This window comes from Pleurodeles waltl, chromosome 2_2 (assembly GCF_031143425.1).
Source record: "Pleurodeles waltl isolate 20211129_DDA chromosome 2_2, aPleWal1.hap1.20221129, whole genome shotgun sequence".
Lineage (NCBI taxonomy): Eukaryota > Metazoa > Chordata > Amphibia > Caudata > Salamandridae > Pleurodeles > Pleurodeles waltl.
The window spans coordinates 1,061,547,810-1,061,573,126 of record NC_090439.1 but is presented as its reverse complement, the minus strand read 5'-3'; the positions used below and the strand labels follow the sequence as shown (position 1 = coordinate 1,061,573,126).

The 25,317-nt window shown below is 45.8% G+C and overlaps 1 protein-coding gene across 1 annotated transcript in view; it reads left to right on the top strand.

Annotated features, from left to right (window-relative positions):
- The window catches only part of COL22A1 (collagen type XXII alpha 1 chain), a 900,581-nt gene that overhangs the window by 848,619 nt on the left and 26,645 nt on the right, over positions 1 to 25,317 (top strand). Inside the window, exon 59 of the mRNA XM_069220797.1 lies at positions 4,945 to 4,980. Within this exon, the coding sequence (XP_069076898.1) occupies positions 4,945 to 4,980 (36 nt within the window). The remainder of the gene's footprint in view (positions 1 to 4,944; positions 4,981 to 25,317) is intronic.

The following is a 25,317-nucleotide window of genomic DNA, read 5'->3' as shown; positions in this document are numbered from 1 at the left end:
GCTCCTGGTAGCCAGTCAGATCAGACCATACATCAGTTGCCTACACCAGTTAATGGTCAGAGTACAATTCTTCATTGTTCACTGACCATTGCCAAGGACCACACACAGCTTCTTTCTTTTTGAGGCTCATTTAGGTAGATACAGATGGCGCACAAATGGCGGATTTGCATCTTAATTGGCATCCATGTAGTACAATTAAAAAAAAAAAGTCCATTACTGTTTGTTTTACTGAGTTAAAGTGTGCAGTGTAAATAGGGAGAGGGCTTCAATAACAGTGCCCGCATCCCTTCTGTGCTTGTATGAGGATGCAGAAAGGGATCATGATACACTCCATTTTCTTTCCAGTGTGATAAATTAGAACTCTTGCATCTTCCAATCTTATTTTATGTGGTGGATACACATCACAGATCTGCATCACTGTTTTTTAAAGGCCACACGAGTTCAATGACTGCACATTGCAAATATCTGCAGTCCATGTCAGCATGACAGGTATTTATACAGTACTGTAGAGCAGTGTGCCTCTTTTGTACTGGCATTATTTCTGCAGATGTCTGTCTAGTCCTTCAATGCTCATCTGGATTTTTTGTAAATTAAAGTTGGAAAAACAGTCCTCCCTCATTCTTCCTGGTAATGTTTTCAATGTTTAGACACTCATGTTTTTAGAAACAGTATTCTGTGGGCAGTTTCTTATACCTCTTATGTACTATGTGCTTCTCTTTGGCAATGACCATTTGAAATGAAGGCCTGGGCAGCGCTAGTGATGGTGCAGCAGGCGCTGAGGTGTTCAGGGGTATGTGGGCCCTTATGAAGGCCTCCTGCAGGCCAGTTGTGGCTTTATTTCACAACTAAGTCAGATGAAGATCAATAACTCCCTTGATATCCTACTGAAAGAAGCTCTCAGTAAGTGCCAGCAACATAGGACTACATTTGTTGGGCCGAAGTAAGAACTTTTCCCTACGTACATACATGCTGCAACTTGCCTAGATCTCTTTTTATCTGGCAGATCAAAGGACATCCGAGACTGCTCATGGAAATCAGCAAAAGCTGTAGATTTCCATGAATGATCTAAACTAAACATGCCCTGTGGCATGTCCACAGGCCGGAGTTTTTTTAGCAGAAGTGTGCATTAGCACATTTAAATATTTTTCTTAGAGAAAACCTTTGTTTTTCATCGCCTTCAACCGTGGCGAGGTTCATTTTCCATTCTCCATCTTGGGCACGCATTATTTGATCGTCATTTGCAAATCTTTCCAGAGTGACTATGATTAGTCGGATCCAAAGCAGTTCCGCCCTTGTAGCTTTCATGATTATTCCACAGTGGAAGGTACACAAAATATGTGTAAATCCCTGCAAATCATGGTTCTGTAAACTACACTGTGGGGCATTGTAGCTGCAGGTGTTTTTTTGCACCTAAATACACTGTTGAGCGAAATATCAGAAGTCGAGCTTTTCTTACAAAGTTGTCTTTGAAACGCATAGTATACGGTCGGAGGCAAACCACTGCTATTCATGACAGTAGCTCCTTTAGAGTACCACCCTGATGACTTGGGCTTCACATATTACCTGGGATCACTTCATCCATATCTCTCCTTGTAACTCCTGTGCAGGCACATACATCATTGCACCAATAACCGCCTATTTTTCTCTGGCCAAATTGAGAGCATCTAATAGTGTTCACTTGGGACCCATTCTCCCTCCCCCATGTGATTTCCCATTTCCTTTGTCCTGATGACCTGTTTAGTCGATGTAAGGTCAAAAGGCGGTTGACAATCGTACAGCCCTATCCCGGGACCTCTCTATGTGATGCCTTTTCTCTACTGGGATCTTATTCATTGTTCCTAATACATTCTTCTTAGAGTCCCGGAATTCGTTGTTTTTAATTGCACACACACTATATTGTCACCTTTTCACTTGAGCACCGTGTGACCACCTTGTAGAGCACAACAAATGTAAGGTTTTTTGTTGCTATACAATGAATACATTATTAAATTAAATTATTGCACTCTGTTCATGTGATTGAATTCTTTATGAAGATTAATTTGGACCTCCTGCATTTGATGCAATATTGATTTCATTTTGGTTATCCAGTCATGCTTTAATTTTAGGAAAAGGAGTCCATCCCTACCATGTTATGTCATTATCCCACTTGCCCAGATTTCGGAGTGACTTACTTGTGTTCCGTAAATGTAATATATAAAAGTGGCATGCTAGATACCAGGCAAAGTGAGCAATTCACAGTTCGGTTTCAAAAAACTGTTTGACACTGTGAAGGCAAAGCCAGAGTATTCATGAACCAACCTAACGATGAATAAAAAACACTTTTTGTAGTGTGACCTGGGAAAATGACAGTCAATCAAAGTTATTTTCCACTCAGTATTACAAATGTAATTTAATGGTCAAAGTAGATTTGTGATAGATTTACTGGAAAAGTAATCTTCTAATTTGTTTGTGCTGCCTCATATTGAATTAGTTTACAACTGGTTTGCCTCACAACCTGCTCCAGAGACTTAACACACGTTGACTGTTAATGACCCTCCATCTGGAAGACAAATGTTTCAGCTCTTGTGGCAGGAAGGATGGAGAGGTGTTAACTTGTCCAATTCGCTGCGATTAACCATCTGAGAGTGGGGCAGTTGAAAAAAAAGAGGTTAGCTTCACAGTTCTTCCTTGGAAACGGAGATCCCAAATACAGCATGCCCAGACACTTTCTTCAATTTTTGCCTGACTTCCTATCAGTTGGGAAAGCCAGTTTTATCATTGGCAGAGGGGAGAAAGCCTCGTCACATGGTAGTAGAAAGGAGGGACAAGAAATTAAGTGCTGGAAAACGAGGTTGGGATTTTGCAGGTAATTTGTCAGGCTTAGATGCAGGGAGTTAACTATCACCTGCTTGTGGACTGGATAATAGGGGTACCTCATTATTTTTGGACCTGGATGAACAAAATCTAAACAAAGATGACTCTGTCTGGAAGCTGCTGGAAGAAAGAAGGACCTCCTGCTCGCACCCATTGACCAAACCTACTCTACATGTGTCGTTGGCTGGCTTCTTGCCCTGCCTGGTTCCAAGACTGCCCAGCGGACCACAGTTGACTAGACCCAGCAGGAGCCCTGACAGCCCTGAGGAGCTTGGGCTGTAGTAGTGACCTCCTTCAGGGATGTTTATTCCAGCATCAGTAAGAGAGTAGGACTTTATTATATTTCTACCGCTGACAAAAAAGGAATGAGGTGCTAGCTGTTCCTCAGGGAGGACACATCTTCACTGGGCAGTATATCTTTATCCATCAGATGCTATGATTTATGCAGTGATGTAAAATGCTTCAACATGATTTTTAAATTTTGTGAGGTCCTGCCTAACTACAACTTCCAGCTTTGCCCCACTGGAGGATTTTGAGAATCGAAAAAGTGAATCATTTTGAAGGTGAAACCCAAAAGAGGGGCAAAGGGATCTCATTTGTTACAGAATCCTGCTATACCTCACTCACTGCTTTTCACTGCAAAACTGAAGGCTTTAGCTGGAGCTCAGTGAGGATACTTCTGATCTCTAGGGGCCTTTGCCAGCTTCAGCATCCTTCTTTGCCTGGTTTAAGACTTGAGGTCTGAAAAATGTTCCTAGCCCCAAAAGTAAACACTTTGACTTATGTGCTATGCTTTGTTTACCAAAACCTCACCCAGAACCTTTAGCCTGAAATTGTGCCTGTGTCCCTGCCAACCACAAACTATGACTTTTTAATGGCTCTTTGTGTTTTCTTGGACCCTTTTGTTTTAAAACTCCATATCTTGGGTACCCCTTAGCCAATTTTAGTCATGTTAGGGTCTTTTTGCACATCAAAGTTTTCTTAAATTTCTAAATTGGTTTAAGAATTTAATTATGTTGTTGTCTTGACTTCAAAATTGCTGCTTGAATGTAAGAGACACGTGTACTATGGCTACCAGGGGCTGAGCATAGATTATTTTAGAACTGTGTTGCGACCTATCCAGACTGGGTTTATTAAATTGATAGGGTATCCTAATCCCAAAATTATTTATCCAATGTCAACAATTATTTAACTGGAATGCAAAGATTATGCCCATGTTTCCACACTCTGTACTTCCTTTGACCACATCCCTTTGAGCCCTCCTCATCCCCTGTGACAATTAATCTCACACTGGAGCATCGTGCAAGGGAGAATGCAGTACAACACAAACATTTCTTAGGGGTCATTTAGAGGAAACTCTGTAAGAAACTTTATCATCATGCCCAAGGCTATCCTCTTTAGAACATGGGTTCTGATGCTGCTTTATTCTGCCCAGGTGCATGGCATGATATGCATGGCATGATGGTCAAGGACAGAGAAAAAATAACAATGTTCCTGACATGCTCAGAGGAAATTACCATTTTGTGAGGGCCACTTCTTCCCCCCGCCCCATTTTTGGCATTTTTCTCGCACAATGTAAGGAAACAGCATTGTGAATTTTCAGTGAAAATGCACCCAACAGATCAGAAAATCACTTTCATTGAAGAAGAGAAAAGTTTAGGTCCTGGCAGTTTGGCAAAACTGGAAAGAAGTCCTAATTTCCAGTGCTATGTAGTGCACCTGCTATAGACAACAAATCTCCAACTTTATAAGGCTTTCCGATTTTCTTTACAATTGCAATTGTGTCCCTTTACCACTTGGGCAGCAATGTGTGAATGCTCCACAGCATCATCTAAGCATCAGGCAGACTTATTTCACTTGGAAAGAGCATCTGCAGTTAAAAACAACTTGACAAAGGGTTCACGTGATCAAAAGTGTTATGATGGCACTGAATGTGGGTGCAGGCAATAAAGTGTAAGCTGAGGAGAGTTCACAGTATTCCTCACTAGAAGGTGTATGGCCCTTTAATGTTTTGTTTCATGTTCAGAGTCACCTGCATATAGTGAGCTTCTTCATTTTTAACTTTGAATCTTTATCTCGATTATCTTATAGGGAGAGCCGGGAGAGAAGGGATCTCAAGGGAAAGAGGTGAGTTCTCAAGGAATGTTTTTTGGGTTTTGCAATCTCTACCCTACTGATCCCCAGTGAGATCAGCAATCAGCAATCAACCATGTTGTATCATGATGTCACATATTAGGAACCACGGAAACCACATTTGTGCACATTTACTATATTATGTTTTTTAATCTATCTATATATCTATATATCTATCTATCTATCTATCTATCTATCTATCTATCTATCTATCTATCTATCTATCTATCTATCTATCTATTTATCACTGCCCAAATTTAAAATCTACCTTGTGGCACATCTTTAATGCTGAACATTGGTGCTTTCAGGTGTGGGGGGTGGCAAATGGGGCAGTAAGGGCTATTATTATAACCATTGTCATTATTTACATTTAATTCCAAATGAAGAAGGCATGAAGGGGCCCGATCCTTATTAAAAATGTCTAATTCGTACGTCATTATTTTGCAAGTGCTGAATGTTTTGTAGGCATGGGTTACTCAAAGCATGCAAACATCACACAATGCTTTGAATCAGTGTTTGTAATTGCAGATGCCAAGTACAACTGGCATCTGGTTTACTGGCCCCGAAATATGTGAATGGGCAATGCTATATAAATTGTGATTTTAATAACGCTACACGCTTTACCTAGTGCAGTTTTGTTTACACTTTCTTGCTAAATACTGAGGCAAGTAGCAGTAGGTGAGCTGTAATAATGGACCCATTTGTTTAATTATTTAATCAGTTACATTTTTCAATTAAAAAAAATACTTTGTTATTCTTGGTGTGTTCAACAAGTTGAGTCGCAGATTTGCATGGTGCCGGTGTTTTCCATTCTACACATTTACGCATCACTATTGCGCTGATGGAATATCACCTCATGATAACAGTGTTCCCTATCATTTCAGGAACTTAATTTCAATTTTCGCATTTTCAAGTTTCTGCGTCTACATACAAAATTGATAATCAATTCAAAGTCTAATTCACATCTTGGTTCCCAAGTTACTGATTTAAAAAAATCACAACAGACTCTGTTATCAAACATAAAAGCAATCAATATATAATAATTAAGGAATTTAGTCATATTCATAGGGCACCGTCTTGGCTCTTTTATCTTCAAAAGAGTTCATTGCAAACTCATTTACTATTCAAATTGGATAGCACGCCCTTGCTTCATTCTGACCACTTTAATCTTAAAATAACAGTGCAGTCTTTTGAGAGTACTTAGGGCTGGCAATCACCATCTCGTATTTTGAATTATATTTCTGTCTTCTCCGATTTCATTTTTTGGTATTATTTTTACATGGCTACTCCTTCCATACAAAATGATTCTATAAAGGCTTTATTTTGAATTTTCTACCTCCATTCAAATGCACGATCCGGATTCATAGATCATTTATTGATTGTTTGGTGATTTTGAATTACCGGCTACATGCTTTGCAAGGCATCCCTCAGAGTATGGACTGTTATACAAAAGTAATTGAGCCCATGTAGTGAGATAGATTTGAAGAAAAGCATCAGCTGCTAAACATACCTGGGTCCCAAAGTAAAACCTGTCCCATTTTTATAAAGACATCAAAATTAAATATGTCTGATTAGTGAATTTAAATGAAAGCTTCTGTTATGCTATATGCAGCTACGCTTACAAATCTTTACTACATCAAATTGCCTCACACAAATGTTTGCACATTGCCAAAGTCTGTCCACATAGTCGCCTGCTATAATGTCAGAGAGTCCAATTCACACAAAGCAGTGGGGAGTTTACTTCTGTAGATTTCCTCCTACATTTGGAGTAAATGTATGACTGTTGTGTAAGTCACAATATTTTCCACATCTCCCTTTGTGATTTTGTGATAGACACCTGAAGTACTGGGTTTTTCAGAAACCAGTCGTGCCAGGGAACACACCCTAAGACTTCGAGTCCTTCCTGTTTCAGACTACAGAAACACAGAGTCTTCTTGGTGAAGTCAAAGATCTTGTTTATTGGCTGCAGACAGTAACAGGTATCCTAGAAGTACAACACAGTGTATATTCTCAGGAGACTGCTCGCTTTGCAAAGCTAACCTTCTCTTTTATACAAAATATTATGCTTTAGGCAAACATTCCTTATTTTACAGTTGACCATTCACATATTTTCACTACAAAGAAATAGCAGGGTTATGATGACAAGCCCATATTTCAGTTTGTCCAGCCCTCAATCAATTACCCGGGAAGGCTTAGTACTTTCATCAGATATCGACGGACCCCCAATATAAACGGGCACCTCCTCCTTGTAAAGCAAGTCATAAAGAAAGAAACAGGGACAGGTGTGTGTAAGATTAGGCATGGTTTGTGTGTGATGAAAGGTTTTATGATGTGTTGTGCCTTGATACTAATCTCATTCGGCCACTGGGAAAGAAACTGGCCGAACAGGTTTGGCTTCAGGCAGTGGAGTCAGCTTGCCCAGGTCACAGAGGAGTCAGCAAAGGTGTACGTGTCCTTCAGACTCGTTTTCAGCATTAGTCATTGGCCTATGTGAGGGTAATCATAAAATGGCTGTCGTTTAAATGGAACACGAGAGTTCAGGACGGAAACTCTGATATTTGGGTGATTTCGTTACCCGAATATGAATACAATGCTTGTGCATACTATTCTAATCATTCTCGGTCTGCTGATACCAAAATCGTTGTGATACGACGATGTTTATAACACGGGTCCAGAATTTTCAGTACCCCAGACCGTCCTTTTGCCCTTACATAGGCAATAACCTATACTCACGCTAATCTGAGTCCAGGTCTATATTCATAAAGTCGTTGAGATGTTGCTGTAGCATCATCCTAATACTTAGCTCGTCCCTTGATACAGGTTTCCTTACACACGATGTAGCACAGAGGCCACATATTGCAGGAGCACACTGTACACACAGACAGGACAGGAAAAGAATGGCTAAGATCATCCCAATGACTACCAGAGTCTTCCATCCCCAGGCGGATATCAGCTCCCAGAACCACCCCATCAATGACCAATCTCCTTTATCCACGTGAATAGATTCGGAGATCTTATGCAGTTTGGAAATGGCCTGGTAGACTGTCGGAGCGTTATCTGGGATGAAAACACAGCAACTTGATTGGATCACTTTACATACCCCACCTCTGTCTGCAAGTATGACGTCTAATGCGACCCTGTTCTGAAGAGTCATAAGGCGATCCGACTGGAGCTCAGCAGTCAAATTACCAAGGGCACCGGCGGTTTCAACTACCGTGGATTCAACCACCTTTGTCAATTGCCTTATGTTCCTGCTGTTAACCATAGGACCCCAAAACGGCAGAATACCCTTTGCGAAATCTCCAAATTCTTGTCCTGTAGTGTCTTCTTTACTTATGACACCTCTAACTATCCTTGTCTTATGGTAATCTGCCGCGGCCGTGTAGGTGGGAGGTAACAGGAACGAAACAAAACATGTGCCTGAGAAGTCAGGGGGCAACCATGTATAGGCTCTATTATGGCAGATGAAATAGGAACCCTTAGCTGCTAAGAACGAAGGAGAAGTTTGAGACGCAAAAACATATGTTTCAGTGCAGATACTTTTCCCTAACTGAGCTCTGGGATTCTTGCCAATACCTTGCAGACATAGGTGACCCTGATGGGGTACAATCCAAATCGGGGAGGATCTCTTTGCTCGCTGGTTCCCACTCAGAGTAACTCCATATCCTGTTCTGTTCCATCCAATATATGCTAGTGTCTCATCTCTCGGGATAGTCTCATAGGAAATATCTTCCCTAATCATATCTACTATACCCTTAGCTAGAGCACTATTCTTAGGATTATCTTTCACAGAACGTAGGGGGTTGGCTTCATACGCGTATATGAACACCATTCTATATGCCCACACAGAACCATTATGGCTGAAAGGTAGGACCAGATAAGGGATATCTTTATCAGTAGTATGAGGCATAAGACCACACACCCAACAGTTAGTTGTGTTCACTACTAATTGGTGTTGGTGTAGAAGCTGAATGAATGAATTGTTGACAAATTCTAATCTTCTGGCAGACTCGTGTTCAGGCAGGGGGTGAAAAGAATGTGAGGAAACAGTAGAAGGAGGTATGGGCTGTGTAATGGGTGCAAATGTCACTTGAAAAGAGAATAAAACATATCCTATTAAAAACGTCATTACACTAAGCAACATGAAAATACATAATATCAAAAATCGTTTCTTTGTCATTATTATACCCATTCTGGCTTTAAAGTCCATCTGTCTGGCAGGTCTCTCATTCTTGAAAAACTCCATCCTCTCTAATTGCTGCTCGTGGTGGTAGGGTGTTCTATGCTAGGGAATGCTTCTGTCAGTCCAGGGCAACTCCCTTAGACCGACCAGAACTGTCGACCTAACGTCTTCAGCTGCACTCCAAAGACTTGGGCAACCACGACCCTACAGCTGAACCCGGATGGCGGTTCGAAAAGAAAAAAACAAAAATAAGAAAGTTTCTCAGATGAGAGAGCCGCACTTTAAAAAAAAATAGCAAAGGAACGGGAAAAAAATTATTTGTCCTTAGTTCTTGGTCTCAAATTATAACGGCTTTTTCCAGGTACTGTCTGGTTCTGGAACAAGAGTTCAGGCTCTGTAGTGTTCAATCGAATTGACGGTGGCACAGCTTCTTGCAAATTATTGTCACTTTCTCGTTCAGAAATTGTTCCTTTTACACGTGCATCGCTAAATGGCAAAAACCGAGGCACAGTCTCAGTCTCAGAGTCAGCGATCCCCTCCTGGACCCATCGGTCATACGGTAGAGGAAAAGGGACCCTCTTGCAGTGTACGCCGTGGATCCAGTTCTTTTTCCCTTCCACTCGAACAGCTGATCTTGTTGAGAGAAGGACGAGGTAGGGGCCGGTCCAACGGGGCTGGTCATTCTTTGTCCGCTGGAAGTTCTTGACCAGCACCCATGATCCAGGATCGATAAGATGTCCTGGAGCTTCAGAGACCTGAGGCAGAGTATCGTGAACCTGTTGGTGTAGAACACGCAATTTAGCCGTCAATTCATACAAATAATCAAGCAGTACAGGGTGTTCGATCTCACTGAATTTTGTTGGTCTTGGCACTCCCCATATGTTGGCCGGGCGGCCGAACACAATTTCATAGGGACTAAGTCCCACTCGCGAATGCACAGTCATTCTTGTTGATAGGAGTGCTAGAGGCAGAGCGTCAGGCCATTTAAGACCAGAGCTCGCTTGTATCTTTGCCAACTTCAGTTTTAGCGTGCCATTATAGGACTCTACTAGTCCAGCTGATTGGGGGTGATTTGCAGCGTGGAATTTTTGCTGGATACCTAGCCCTTCACATACTTTTTTCATCACTCGACCCACAAATTCACTCCCATTATCACTCCAGACCATTCTCGGCATTCCAAACCTAGGGAAGAATTCTTCAGCAAGGGCTTTAGCTGTGGATAAGGCAGTGTTGTCTTTTAAGGGATATGCTTCTACCCATCTTGAAAAGGCACAAACAACAACGAGTACGTATTTCAGATTGTTGCACCTTTCCATGTGGATGAAATCTAGCTGCAAAACCTCGAACGGATACGTTGGAGGCGCAAAATGACCAGCTGGAGTTGGGGTTCCCCTACCAGGATTGTATTTCAGACACACCATGCAATTCTTGACCACATTCTCTGCACATTTAGGAAATCCAGCATTTTGCCATACTGGAGCCAACAACTTACAAATCCCTTTCACACTGATATGGGCCATTCCATGAGCCATTGTCACCACTGCAAGCACATACGCATCGGGTAACAACCATCGCTGATGTTCTGACAAGTCAACCCAACAACCATTTTCATCCAATTTACCCGTACTTTCTTTCCACACACTCAACTCTTTCTCTGAAGCTTCAGCTTGAAGAGACTTCACACCCTCTATCGTATCTTCACATATTCCAACGTCACCAACCCATCTTGCGGGGCCTGCAACATACATTCGATTCATCACATCTTTTGCTGTTTCTTTTGCGATTTCGTCAGCAAATGCATTGCCACGACCAACATCATCAGTAACCTTCTTGTGTGCACTGCATTTCACAATCGCAACTTGTAATGGCAAGGTCAGTGACTCAAGAAGCTCATTCACCAACTGACCATGCTGAATTTTAGCTCCATGCGAAGTCAGGAACCCACGTTCTTTCCACAATCGTCCAAAACTATGGGCCACACCAAACGCATACTGGCTGTCGGTATATATGGTCACTTTCATTCCTTTCGATAACACACACACTCTCGTAAGTGCAATCAGCTCTGCTGCTTGAGCTGAATTATGTGGTATACGTGCAGCTTCAACAATCGTATGCAAAGTTGTGACGGCATATGCTGCAGTCGTATCACCATTCGGAAGCTTGAAGCATGAACCATCCACCCATAAGGTACCATCACACTTTACAAGAGGAGTATCTTTAAGATCTACTCTCCCTTTCGTTTCTTCTTCTGTCCTAAGAAAACAATCATGTTGTTCAACATCATCTGTCTCTACTGAAATCGGCAATAACGTGGCTGGATTCAACGTATTGCACCTCTTTATGTGCACATGACTCGCTAACAGTGTCAACTCGTAACCTGACAATCGAGCACTAGTTAAATGCTGTGTCTTGGTCCTGTTTAACAACGTGTCCACTGCATGTGGAACCATCACAATCAACATATTATTCATCACTAACCCAGCAGACTGTCGAATAGAAACAGCTGCTGCCGCTGTGGCTCTCAAGCAACTCGGCAATGCTTTAGCTACCGGATCCAAAGTCGACGAAAAATATGCGCATGGGCGCTGCTTGTCTCCAAAAAACTATGTCAGCACTGAGAATGCACAACCCTCTTTCTCATGAACATACAGTGTAAAGGGCTTACTGTAGTCGGGGGTACCCAACACAGGAGCCGAACACAATGCATTACGCAATTCGGAAAAACTTTTCTGACAATCTTCAGACCACGGAACGGGGTTTGGTGTATCTTTATAGGTCAATGCTACCAAAGGTTTGGCCAGCAAAGAAAAATTCGGTATCCATTGTCTGCAGTATGATGTAATGCCCAAGAAAGCACGTACTTCTCTCTGTGTCTTTGGCACACTCAATTTTGCAATTGCCTGAATTCTTTCTGAGGTCAGTTTCCTTCCCTCCTTCGATAAGAGATGACCTAAGTAGGTCACTTCTTGTCGACAATATTGCAGTTTTGAAAGGGACACCTTGTGATGTAAATCAGACAAATGACGCAACAACGACAAGGTGGCTTCTTTACAAATCTCTTCAGTATCTGTAGCGACTAGCAAATCATCAATGTACTGAATAAGGGTAGCGCCGTCAGGTAAAACAATTGCATCAAGCTGTGTTTTTAAAGCCTGACTATATATTGATGGACTTTCACAGTAGCCTTGTGGAGCGCGTTTAAAGCGGAAACTTCGGCCTCCTAAACTGAATCCAAAAATATCCCTGCTCTCCTCGGCAATCGGGATGCTGAAGAAAGCATTCTTTAAGTCTATCACCGAAAACCAGGTGGCGGAAGCTGGAATCATAGTCAATATGGCAGTGATATCAGGAACAACTGGAAACTGTGGCACAACTATTTTATTTACCTCTCTAAGATCAATCACGAGCCTGTAAACAGGTGGCTTAGAGGGGTCAGTACGTTTCAAAACAGGCAGAACAGGACTATTACAAACGTTGCCTCTTGTCTCTTCAATTACATCTTTTTCAATTAAATCATAAATGATCGCTAGCAACGCCTTTTCACCTTCACTAGAGATCTTGTATTGTTGAATGCATGGTAATTTAACATTGGCTTTCAATGTCACAACATAAGGCGGTATTTCCAACAGACCCACGTCATTAGGACCAGTAGCCCAAATGATATCAGGAAGAAACGACAATTCGGTCGGAAGTTTATCCTTTGACAAATACATTGGAGAGACCATTTTCCTACCCAGTGTAAGTTGTACTCCCGAAGGAGAACAATATAATGTCGCATACAATCTTTTCAACAAATCCAATCCTAACAAGTTTTCACCACAACCTGTCGTCAGAATAAGGGGTGCTTCCAATTCACAAGGTCCAACAGAAAGGGACATAGGACTAGAAATCGGGTTCCTAACCGGGGCGCCAGAAAAACCTACTGAAACATTCATCTCGCCAGACAAAGGTGCGCCAGGGAGTTTTGAGTGCATAATAGAACTCTTTGTAGCACCAGTATCTAACAGAAAAGGCTCCGACACGCCTGATGTAATCACCTTAACATAGGGTCCATTCTGATCCACTGGAACTAAAAAAACTCCCTCTCTTCGTCTATGGCTGTCCTAGCAATTATTACCTTCCAAGTTCTCATCTTCTCCATAGTAGTCGTCAGCATAGTACTGAGCCGTCCTACCAGACGCGTTATGTTGCTGATCAAAACTATTCATTGAGTTTTGAGACGGAAAGGAACGCGTGTTCTGGGGGAAACTTCCACGTCCTCTACCTCTAGGAGCTTGTTGAACACCTCGACCTCTTGCGCCAGAAGCACCATTCGTACGCTGTAACAAAATAGGACAACTATACTTGAAATTACCCTCTTCTTTACAATATGAACACTGATTGGGACCTACAGGAACACGTGGTTGAGAAAACTCGAACCTTTGCGAGTTTCTCTGGAACTGTTGAGGTTGCTGATAGTTACTCTGACCACCACGTGGCGGATACGCCTGTTGTAAAAGAACCTTCGTCTTTAATTCTTTAGTTTTCTTGTCTGCTCTATCCTTCTCATCTTTATCCCTATTTTCGTAGTACTGTGCAGTAGCCAATATTTGTGCTGAAGAGGAAACGGCCCAAGAACTCTCTGAATCCTTCAATTTCTTACACAGCTCTGCAAGCAAATTGTGCTCAAACTTGTCGACGAACAACCGTTGACCACCTTCTGTACTCATACCTTGACCACTGTGGTCGATAAACGTTTCCTCAAACCTGGTGAAGAAATCAGACACTGTTTCATCTTTCTTCTGCTTACACGCAGACAATTTATCCCAATTCACACGCATCGCAGGCATTAAAGTCTTCATGTAAGTAATGATCCTAGCAGGCAGTTCTGCTACCAAAGGCTCAGGCTTGGCACCACCAACTTGTCTATCATTTGCAGTACTAATATTAGCTCATGAGTCACCTAACTCTTGTGCATGATCTGTATGGCGAATCAATCCCCACAAAGGCTGTGAACAACATTCCCAAATAACATGTCTATGTCGGCTAAATTCATAATGCATGAGTCTGCAGTCTGTGATAATTCCTTATAATACCCTGCAGGGTTTTTACGGGGATCAGGCAAAGTCTACTTAAGGGCTAAAACTTCAGCTCGCTTCCACGGAACATGTACCCAAACACGCTGAAAATGAGCTGGGACAGCATCAATTTGATTAGCAACATCAGCCGCAACGGCGTCCTTCCATACCGGAGGGACTTCTCTCATTGGGTACTGTTGCACCTTTTTTTTAACAGAAGAGTCATGTTGGAACAATGACTGAGAAGGATCCTTATTCCTAAAGGACAACAACGTCGCAACTGCTGTCTCAACATCCGAACCCACAATCGTGCCCTTTGCAAACTCAAACCGTACACGGCACAAATCAGGCGGATTTGTTTCCAAATCATTATCCTCTAATTCCTCACAAAGGAAAGCACACATTTTCTCAAAAACGTATCTTTGTTTTGGTGCTTCCCATTGATGGAAGACATCCATAACAGACTCTACATCGTATCTTAAAGGGTAAACAACCCATTTACGCGCCATACGGTCAAACATTTCTCTCTCTTGAGAATTAGGCAGTTGACTACGCGACTGCTTACGCTCCGAATCTGGGGTCACACCAGACGACCCAAAGAGAGGAAATATAAGGCTGGCAACAGTATCTGTCATTCTCTGTCGGACAGAAGGAGAAGTTGATGAAAGAACAGGAGGAAAAACAGAGGGAGACAAGGCAGACGCAGAAGCAGACGCAGAGGCAGTATCAGGAAGAACACCAGAAGAGGCAGTCGATGTAGTACATAAAGTCGCAGGAGGTACAGATGGAGCAGGTAGGGAAGTCGGTGGCCCTTGAAGGGGCTGCGCCATAGTAGTAGGAGCCAACTGAAAAGGAGCTGGCGGCTGTGGAAGAACCTGAGGCACAATAACCAGAGGTTGCACAGCTAAAGGTTGCAGAGGTGCTGTAGCATTCTGCGCATAAGGGGGTGGCGAACTCAACAAGTGTGACATTAAAGGATCTTTCTCAAGTTCTTTTGCTGCATCTTGCTGAAGAAGCGGAAAAACTGGATAACATTTATCGGTCACCAATTTACGTTGCCTGTGCAACTGCTCATTCATCTGTTCTTCTTCATCATCTTTAAACTGCATGGCAGCTTGCATTATCGAGATACCCTCTTCCCTCTTATTTCGCTTTGCTAATTTAATTTCCTTTTGTTTGGCTTCCTTACGCCATAGGCGGAAAGAGTCAAACATCACCGGCCGGGCTTTCTTCTTAAAAAGTTTAACCTCCAGATTATTCAGAATCTCTGTGTCAAAACTACCATATTGGGGCCATTTTAAAACACCATCTTTCCTGGTGTATCGGATCCATACTTCATTATATGTGAGGGGGCCTATGCCATGTTTCACATATAGTTCATAGGTTGGAGTTCCAATCGGAGGAACCGGACACGAGTCCTCCAATCGGGAATCCCTATTATAACCAAAACAAAACAAATTTCCATGTCTGCTAAGACCAGGCATCTTCGCTCTCTAGTCTAGCTTCAAACTTCAAAGGATTATTGTTGGACCTGGCTTTTTGATAGGGACATCCCCAAACTTTTTGACTCCTTCCACCTATTTTTCCTGACCTGTTGTTGTTGGTTTTTTACCTCTGGGCACTTTACCACTGCTAACCAGTGCTAAAGTGTATATGCTCTCTGTGTAAATTGTACTACTGATTGGTTTATCCATGAATGACTATTTAATTTACTTGTAAGTCCCTGGTAGAGTGCACTACATGTGCCTAGGGCAGGTAGATCAAATGCAACTAGTGGGCCTGCAGCACTGGTTGTGCCACCCACCTCAGTAGCCCCTTAACCTTGTCTCAGGCCTGCCATTGCAAGGCCTGTGTGTGCAGTTTCACTGCCACTTCGACTTGGCATTTAAAGGTATTTGCCAAGCCTAGAACTCCCCTTTTTCTATACATAAGTCACCCCTAATGTGTGCCCTAGGTAACCCCTAGAGCAGGGTGCTGTGTGGGTAAAAGGCAGGACATGTACTTGTGTGGTTATATGTCCTGGTAGTGTAAAACTCCTAAATTCGTTTTCACACTACTGTGAGGCCTGCTCCCTTCATAGGCTAACATTGGGGCTGCTCTCATACATTGTTGAAGTGGCAGCTGCTGATCTGAAAGGAGCAGGAAGGTCATATTTAGTATGGCCAGAATGGTAATATAAAATCCTGCTGAATGGTAAAGTCGGATTTAATATTACTATTCTAGAAATGCCACTTTTAGAAAGTGAGCATTTCTTTGCACTAAAATCTTGTTGTGCCCTTCAATCCACGTCTGGCTAGGTTTAGTTGACAGCTCCTTGTGCATTCACTCAGACACACCCCAAACACAGGGTACTCAGCCTCACTTGCATACATCTGCATTTTGAATGGGTCTTCCTGGGCTGGGAGGGTGGAGGGCCTGCCCTCACACAAAGGACTGCCACACCCCCTACTGGGACTCTGGCAGACAGGATTGAGCTGAAAGGGGGCTTGGTGCATTTCTTAGAGACTCTTTGAAGTCACCCCCACTTCAAAGGCACAACTTAGTATAAAACAGGGCCTCTGCCCTACCTCATCAGACACTTGCTGGAGAAGAAACCTGAACCAGAAACTACATCCTGCCAAGAAGAACTGCCTGGCTGCTCAAAGGACTCACCTGTCTGCTTTCTACAAAGGACTGCTGCCTTGCTGTTGCCCTGCTGCCTTGCTGAACTCTTGTCTGGCTGTGAAAGTGCTCTCCAAGGGCTTGGATAGAGCTTGCCTCCTGTTCCTTGAAGTCTCAGGACCAAAAAGACTTCTCTCTTCCTCTTGGACGCTCCGTGCGCCGAACTTTTCGACGCACAGCTTGTTCCGCGGCAAGAAAAACGCTGCACACCGACGCTGATCAACGCGACGTCTTCGGGACGACCGAAACTTTGACGCACGGCCTCGCAAGGACAACGCCGCCCGACTCCGCAGGAGAAATCGACACGACGCCTGCCGTGAGATCGAAACTTTGACGTACGGCCTCGCAAGGACAACGCCGCCCGACTTTCCAGGAGAAATTGACGCGACGCCTGCCGTGAGATCAAAACTTTGACGCACGGCCTCGCAAGGACAACGCCACCCGACTCCGCCGGAGAAATCGACGCGACGCCTGCCGTGAGATCGAAACTTCGATGCGCAGCCCCGCAGAACGACGCTCAGCCGGAAAACAAGCAGGAAAATCCGCGCACAGACCCGGGACATCTGGTACTCCCCGCAAACCACAGTAAGAGACTGTCCGCGCGCCGGAAAACGACGCCCGACTCCCCACGTGGAAAATAAAGACGCAAGTCCGTGTGTGCTGAGGAGAAATCGACGCACACACCAGTTTTCCACGCACCTCTTCTCCTGTGGCCCTCTGAGGAGATTTTCTACCAGAAACCAGGTACTTTGTGTTTGAAAGAGACTTTGTTTACTTTCTAAAGACTTAAGACACTCTCTATCACTTTTCAGTGATATCTTTACAAATTCGTATTGCAACTTTGATCGTTTTGACCTGAAGATACCCAGATAAATATTATAGATATTTTTCTAAACACTGTGTGGTGTATTTTTGTGGTGTTATGCTATGGTGTTGTATGATTTATTGCACAAATGCTTTACACATTGCCTTCTAAGTTAAGCCTGACTGCTCGTGCCAAGCTACCGGAGGGTGAGCACAGGCTGATTTTGGATTGTGTGTGACTTACCCTGACTAGAGTGAGGGTTATTGCTTGGACAGAGGGCAACCTGACTGCCAACCAAAAACCCCATTTCTAACATTGGTGATCAGCGGTGAGGATAGGACTTGTGTTTGTGCAGTGACATACAGTAGCTAAGTATTTCACTACCTACCCACAGTTGAAGGTCAACTTGATTTTTCATCTTTTTCGCTTTTGGTTCTCTGATGTCCTCTTGGATATACTATTGACATTTTGGACTTTGGATTTTGGTTCTTGCCAGTAAGACTTTGTCAGCAATGAGATTGCTTACCTACTCATTCTTTGTGCCTACTGACCACCTCACTAAGGCTGACCTAAGGAAGCTTTGCAGAAAATGGGTCCTTCCTGTAGCAAGGAGATCTACTGAGGCGGAGATGCTACATGCCTACATAGTGTGGGGGGAAGAAAGATGGGCAGAGAGAGAGGCAGCAAGAAACCAAATGACTAAGTACCCCTCAGATGAGGAGGAGGACTACTCACACGAGGAGGAAGACTGCTCACATGAGGAGGAAGACTACTCAGATGAGGAAAGAGAACTAGTGGGAGATGAAGGGCTCCTAGCTCTACAGCGGTGTATGGAAGAGCTAGATGAGCAGCTTGAAAGGGCTGAGGCAGCAAGTCTCTTAGCCCTGGAAGAAGAAAAGATTGCAGCTCAAGAGCTGAGCTGTAAAGAGCTGAAACTGGAGGCCGGAAGGGCTGAGTCCAGTTCAGATGGTGGCAGCAAAAATCTTGCATCCAGTACTGCTGAAGAAGGGCACAAGCCCAGAGATGTGGTGCCCAACTTGAAGAAGGGAGTTGACACACCCCAGGCGGTTCAAGGGTATGAGGTAGTTCCCGTTATGCACAGGGTCCCTGAGAAGGATTGGGGAACTGGTACAGGGAGTCATATTCCTACTGGGGGGAGGGACACTTTACTGACTCTAGCAGAGAGTGACAGAGAAAAGGGTTCCCCCCTGGTGGACGTCCTGGATATAGAGTGTAGAGACATCCCAGAAGAGTATGGGTTGAGTGTCAGGGACAGACAGATACTGTCTCACCAGTCTCAGGAGGGTGAAGTAGAGTGCTTTTCCAAGGTTGAGTTACTGGGTGGTTGGGTGAAGGGTACTGTGGTTAATACATGTGAAGGGCAGAATGATGTAATTGCTGGAGAGCATATGTCTGGTCCTTATTTTCCAGAGCTACGCCAACACCAGGTGGAGTTTGAGTTCTCTGACCCCAGGGAACTTACAATGGAGGCAGACTTCTGGGTGAGTACCAGAGAGTCTGAAGAGGCATTTGGGGGTGCTCCTGAAGGGAGTGGTCTAGGTGGTTCCCAACCGAGTGTGGTGGGAAAGGATTGTAGTGTCCCAGGTAGGTCCCAGGTCCTAGAGGGTTCCATGAGGGAACACCAGGAGGGAAGCCTAGCCTGTACCGTAGGGCCACCTTTTGAGGGAAGCCCCGCAGTGTCAGAAGGACTTGGGGGGGTGACTGTAGCCAGCATCCCAACAGTTCTGGTGTCTGGCAGTACCCCTCCTAGTGAGGGGGTGCAGAAGTCCAGACATAGGGTTGAGAGGGGGTTGCAGACCCCAGTGGAGGACCTTGAGAGTCAGGGGACAGCTCTGAGAGCAGAGCCCCCCAGGAATGACCCAGGTGAAACCGTTTCTGGTTTGGGGGAAATCCAGACTCTGCCAGATGGGCAGAGGTCGGGAGACCTGCGCCAACCAGACTCTTGTGTGACCCTTGGGGACGGTATGTCCCTTGTGGGGGGTGAGAGTGCCCCCCAGGAAGTCCTGGCATGCCAGGCAAAGATTCAACCTCAGGGTGGTGACTCTAGGTTGGATACCCAGGTTCAGAGGTTAAACTCTGACCTGGTGGGAGGTAGATGTGCCTCCCAAGAAGTCCTGCTGTGCCAGGCAATTGTCCAACCTCAGGGTGTTGACTCTGGGTTGGATGACCAGGTTCAGAGGTTAAACTCTGACCTGGTGGGGGGTAGGTGTGCCCCCCAGAAAGTCCTGGCGTGCCAGGCAATTGCCCAACCTCAGGGTGGTGACCCTGGGTTGGGGAACCAGGCTCAGAGGTTAAGCTCTGACCTGGTGGGAGGTAGATGTGCCTCCCTGGAAGTCCTGGCCTGCCAGGCAATGGTTCAACTTCAGGGTGGTGACTCTGGATTGGCTAACCAGGTTCAGGGGATAAACTCTGACCTGTTGGGGGGTAGGTGTGCCCCCCAGAAAGTCCTGGTGTACCAGGCAGTGGTCCAACCTCAGAGTGCTGACTCTGGGTTGGATAACCGGGTTCAGAGGTTAAACTCTGACCTGGTGGGGGGTAGGTGTGCCCCCCAGAAAGTCCTGGCGTGCCAGGCAATTGTTCAACCTCAGGGTGGTGACCCTGGGTTGGAGAACCAGGTTCAGAGGTTAGCCTCTGACCTGGTGGGAGGTAGGCGTGCCTCCCAGAAAGTCCTGGTGTGCCAGGCAGTTGGCCAACCTCAGGGTGGTGACTCTGGGTTGGATACCCAGGTTCAGAGGTTAAACTCTGACCTGGTGGGAGGTAGGTGTGCCTCCCAAGAAGTCCTGATGTGCCAGGCAATTGTCCAACCTCAGGGTGTTGACTCTGGGTTGGATGACCAGGTTCAGAGGTTAAACTCTGACCTGGTGGGGGGTAGGTGTGCCCCCCAGAAAGTCCTGGCGTGCCAGGCAATTGCCCAACCTCAGGGTGGTGATCCTTGGTTGGGGCACCAGGCTCAGAGGTTAAACTCTGACCTGGTGGGAGGTAGGTGTGCCTCGCTGGAAGTCCTGGTGTACCAGGCAGTTGTCCAACCTCAGGGTGCTGACTCTGTGTTGGATAACCGGGTTCAGAGGTTAAACTCTGACCTGGTGGGGGGTAGGTGTGCCCCCCAGAAAGCCCTGGCGTGCCAGGCAGTTGCCCAACCTCAGGGTGGTGACCCTAGGTTGGAGAACCAGGTCCAGAGGTTAAACTCTGACCTGGTGGAGGGTCAGTGGGCCCTCCAGGAAGTCCTGGCGTGCCAGGCAATTGTTCAACTTCAGGGTGGTGACTCTGAGTTGAATGGCCAAGTTCAGAGGTTAAACTCTGACCTGGTGGAGGGTCAGTGTGCCCTCCAGGAAGTCCTGGCGTGCCAGGTAATTGTTCAACTTCAGGGTGGTGACTCTGAGTTGAATGGTCAGGTGCAGAGGTTAAACTCTGACCTGGTGGGGGGTAGGTGTGCCCCCCAGGAAGTCCTGGTTTGCCAGGCAGTGATCCAGTCTGAGGGTACAGACCCTGGGCTGGAAGACCAGGTTCAGGGTGTCCCCCCGGACCTGGAGGGAGGGGCTACTGATAACAGTGCTCCTACCATGTTGTCTTCTGAGGAGGCCACTCCTAGTTGGAGGGTGCTGGACCCCAGAAGGGAGGGCAGGGGAGGGATGCCTCACCCCGGGCCCTAGTCCAACCTGAAGGTACAGGCCCCAGGTTGGAGGGCCAGTTGCAGGTTAACAGCCCTGCACTGGTGGAGGAATGGTACAGGGCAACTTCTGTAAGCACCCTGACCATGTTGGACTCTGGGGGTACCGCTCCAGGAGGGAGGGTACAGAGCCCCAGAGGGGAGGACCAGGTTCAGGCTGTCATCCCTGACCTGGTGGAAGGGAGAGTGGTTAAAGGGTGCCCAGCACCTGGGGCTACCGCCCCCCACTCTCCACAGCCACAGTGGTTGGAGAGCTTTGAGACGCCTGGGGCCTGGCTCTCATCCCTGGCAGCTGTCAGTAATCACTGTGGCTTGCGGTCCGGGTGGACAGAGTTATCCCTGGGGAGGGGACAAGTGTCACACCCCGGGGGTAGTGTGGGCAACACCACTGGGTTGGTCATGGTGGTACTATCCTGCTCCTGGGATACATCTGTGAGCAAAGTAAGGTTAGGTGCTGCACAGATGGGATCCGCAGGTAAGGAGAAAGGTTCCCCATGGGTTGGGTTAGTGGGCCCTGAGAGTATGGACAGAGTGATCCAATTGGAGTCAGGAAGGCGAAGAACTGGAGCATGCCCCTGCTGTTGTGGGCCTGGGTCCTTGTTCTGTCGCCTCAAACAGGGAAGTACATCAGGATAGTGATTGTTCTCCCCTGGCTTTAGGCTGGTAGGGGGTCATGTTGGACCTGGCTTTTTGACAGGGACATCCCCAAACTTTTTGCCTCCTTCCTCCTATTTTTCCTGACCTGTTGTTGTTGGTTTTTGACCTCTGGGCACTTTACCACTGCTAACCAGTGCTAAAGTGCATATGCTCTCTGTGTAAATTGTACTACTGATTGGTTTATCCATGATTGACTATTTAATTTACTTGTAAGTCCCTGGTAGAGTGCACTACATGTGCCTAGGGCAGGTAGATCAAATGCTACTAGTGGGCCTTCAGCACTGGTTGTGCCACCCACCTCAGTAGCCCCTTAACCTTGTCTCAGGCCTGCCATTGCAAGGCCTGTGTGTGCAGTTTCACTGCCACTTCGACTTGGCATTTAAAGGTATTTGCCAAGCCTAGAACTCCCCTTTTTCTATACATAAGTCACCCCTAATGTGTGCCCTAGGTAACCCCTAGAGCAAGGTGCTGTGTGGGTAAAAGGCAGGACATGTACTTGTGTGGTTATATGTCCTGGTAGTGTAAAACTCCTAAATTCGTTTTCACACTACTGTGAGGCCTGCTCCCTTCATAGGCTAACATTGGGGCTGCTCTCATACATTGTTGAAGTGGCAGCTGCTGATCTGAAAGGAGCAGGAAGGTCATATTTAGTATGGCCAGAATGGTAATATAAAATCCTCCTGAATGGTAAAGTCGGATTTAATATTACTATTCTAGAAATGCCACTTTTAGAAAGTGAGCATTTCTTTGCACTAAAATCTTGTTGTGCCCTTCAATCCACGTCTGGCTAGGTTTAGTTGACAGCTCCTTGTGCATTCACTCAGACACACCCCAAACACAGGGTACTCAGCCTCACTTGCATACATCTGCATTTTGAATGGGTCTTCCTGGGCTGGGAGGGTGGAGGGCCTGCCCTCACACAAAGGACTGCCACACCCCCTACTGGGACTCTGGCAGACAGGATTGAGCTGAAAGGGGGCTTGGTGCATTTCTTAGAGACTCTTTGAAGTCACCCCCACTTCAAAGGCACAACTTAGTATAAAACAGGGCCTCTGCCCTACCTCATCAGACACTTGCTGGAGAAGAAACCTGAACCAGAAACTACATCCTGCCAAGAAGAACTGCCTGGCTGCTCAAAGGACTCACCTGTCTGCTTTCTACAAAGGACTGCTGCCTTGCTGTTGCCCTGCTGCCTTGCTGAACTCTTGTCTGGCTGTGAAAGTGCTCTCCAAGGGCTTGGATAGAGCTTGCCTCCTGTTCCTTGAAGTCTCAGGACCAAAAAGACTTCTCTCTTCCTCTTGGACGCTCCGTGCGCTGAACTTTTCGACGCACAGCTTGATCCGCGGCAAGAAAAACGCCGCACACCGACGCTGATCAACGCGACGTCTTCGGGACGACCGAAACTTTGACGCACGGCCTCGCAAGGACAACGCCGCCCGACTCCGCAGGAGAAATCGACGCGACGCCTGCCGTGAGATCTAAACTTTGACGCACAGCCTCGCAAGGACAACGCCGCCTGACTTTCCAGGAGAAATCGACGCGACGCCTGCCGTGAGATCAAAACTTTGCCGCACGGCCTCGCAAGGACAACGCCGCCCGACTCCGCCGGAGAAATCGATGCGACGCCTGCCGTGAGATCGAAACTTCGACGCGCAGCCCCGCAGAACGACGCGCAGCTGGAAAACAAGCAGGAAAATCCACGCACAGACCCGGGACATCTGGTACTCCCCGCAAACCACAGTAAGAGACTGTCCGCACGCCGGAAAACGACGCCCGACTCCCCACGTGGAAAATAACGACGCAAGTCCGTGTGTGCTGAGGAGAAATCGACGCACACACCAGTTTTCCACGCACCTCTTCTCCTGTGGCCCTCTGAGGAGATTTTCCACCAGAAACCAGGTACTTTTGAAAGAGACTTTGTTTACTTTCTAAAGACTTAAGACACTCTCTATCACTTTTCAGTGATATCTTTACAAATTCGTATTGCAACTTTGATCGTTTTGACCTGAAGATACCCAGATAAATATTATATATATTTTTCTAAACACTGTGTGGTGTATTTTTGTGGTGTTATGCTATGGTGTTGTATGATTTATTGCACAAATGCTTTACACATTGCCTTCTAAGTTAAGCCTGACTGCTCGTGCCAAGCTACCGGAGGGTGAGCACAGGCTGATTTTGGATTGTGTGTGACTTACCCTGACTAGAGTGAGGGTTATTGCTTGGACAGAGGGCAACCTGACTGCCCACCAAAAACCCCATTTCTAACAATTATCGAATACGATAGTCTCGTGAATACACGAATCCCTCGGCTTTGGTACTTGCAAGTTCCAAATCAAAGATCCCAAGGGGATACCAAACTAAGAACCAAACTAAGGATTGGGAGACGCTCCACTTATACTTAACTGAGGTATCGATGACGTCACCAGAAGACTCGTTCATTGTTTCGCTCTACCAAATCATCAAGGGTCCTAAACAGGGCGATAGTCAGGGCAGCAGTCCTTCGTAGCCGTCGGAAAGCGGGGAACCTCGCAGCAAAGACTTTCGGACCACGTCGACATACAGGGGTCGATGAAGTGGCGGCCTCCCTCCAGAATTTTCACACAAAGCTCCTCACGAACCTCTGGCTTGGACTGGTACCGCTGAAATCGCCCCACGTTGGGCGCCAACTGAAGTACTGGGTTTTTCAGAACCCAGTGGTGCCAGGGAACACACCCTAAGACTTCAAGTCCTTCCTGTTTCAGACTACAGAAACACAGAGTCTTCTTGGTGAAGTCAAAGATCTTGTTTATTGGCTGCAGCCAGTAACATGTATCCTAGAAGTACAACACGGTGTATATTCTCAGGAGACTGCTCCCTTTGCAAAGCTAACCTTCTCTTTTATACAAAATATTATGCTTTAGGCAAACATTCCTTATTTTACAGTTGACCATTCACATATTTTCACTACAAAGAAATAGCAGGGTTATGATGACAAGCCCATATTTCAGTTTGTCCAGCCCTCAATCAATTACCCGGCAAGGCTTAGTACTTTCATCAGATATCGACGGACCCCCAATATAAACGGGCACCTCCTCCTTGTAAAGCAAGTCATAAAGAAAGAAACAGGGACAGGTGTGTGTAAGATTAGGCATGGTTTGTGTGTGATGAAAGGTTTTATGATGTGTTGTGCCTTGATACTAATCTCATTCGGCCACTGGGAAAGAAACTGGCCGAACAGGTTTGGCTTCAGGCAGTGGAGTCAGCTTGCCCAGGTCACAGAGGAGTCAGCAAAGGTGTA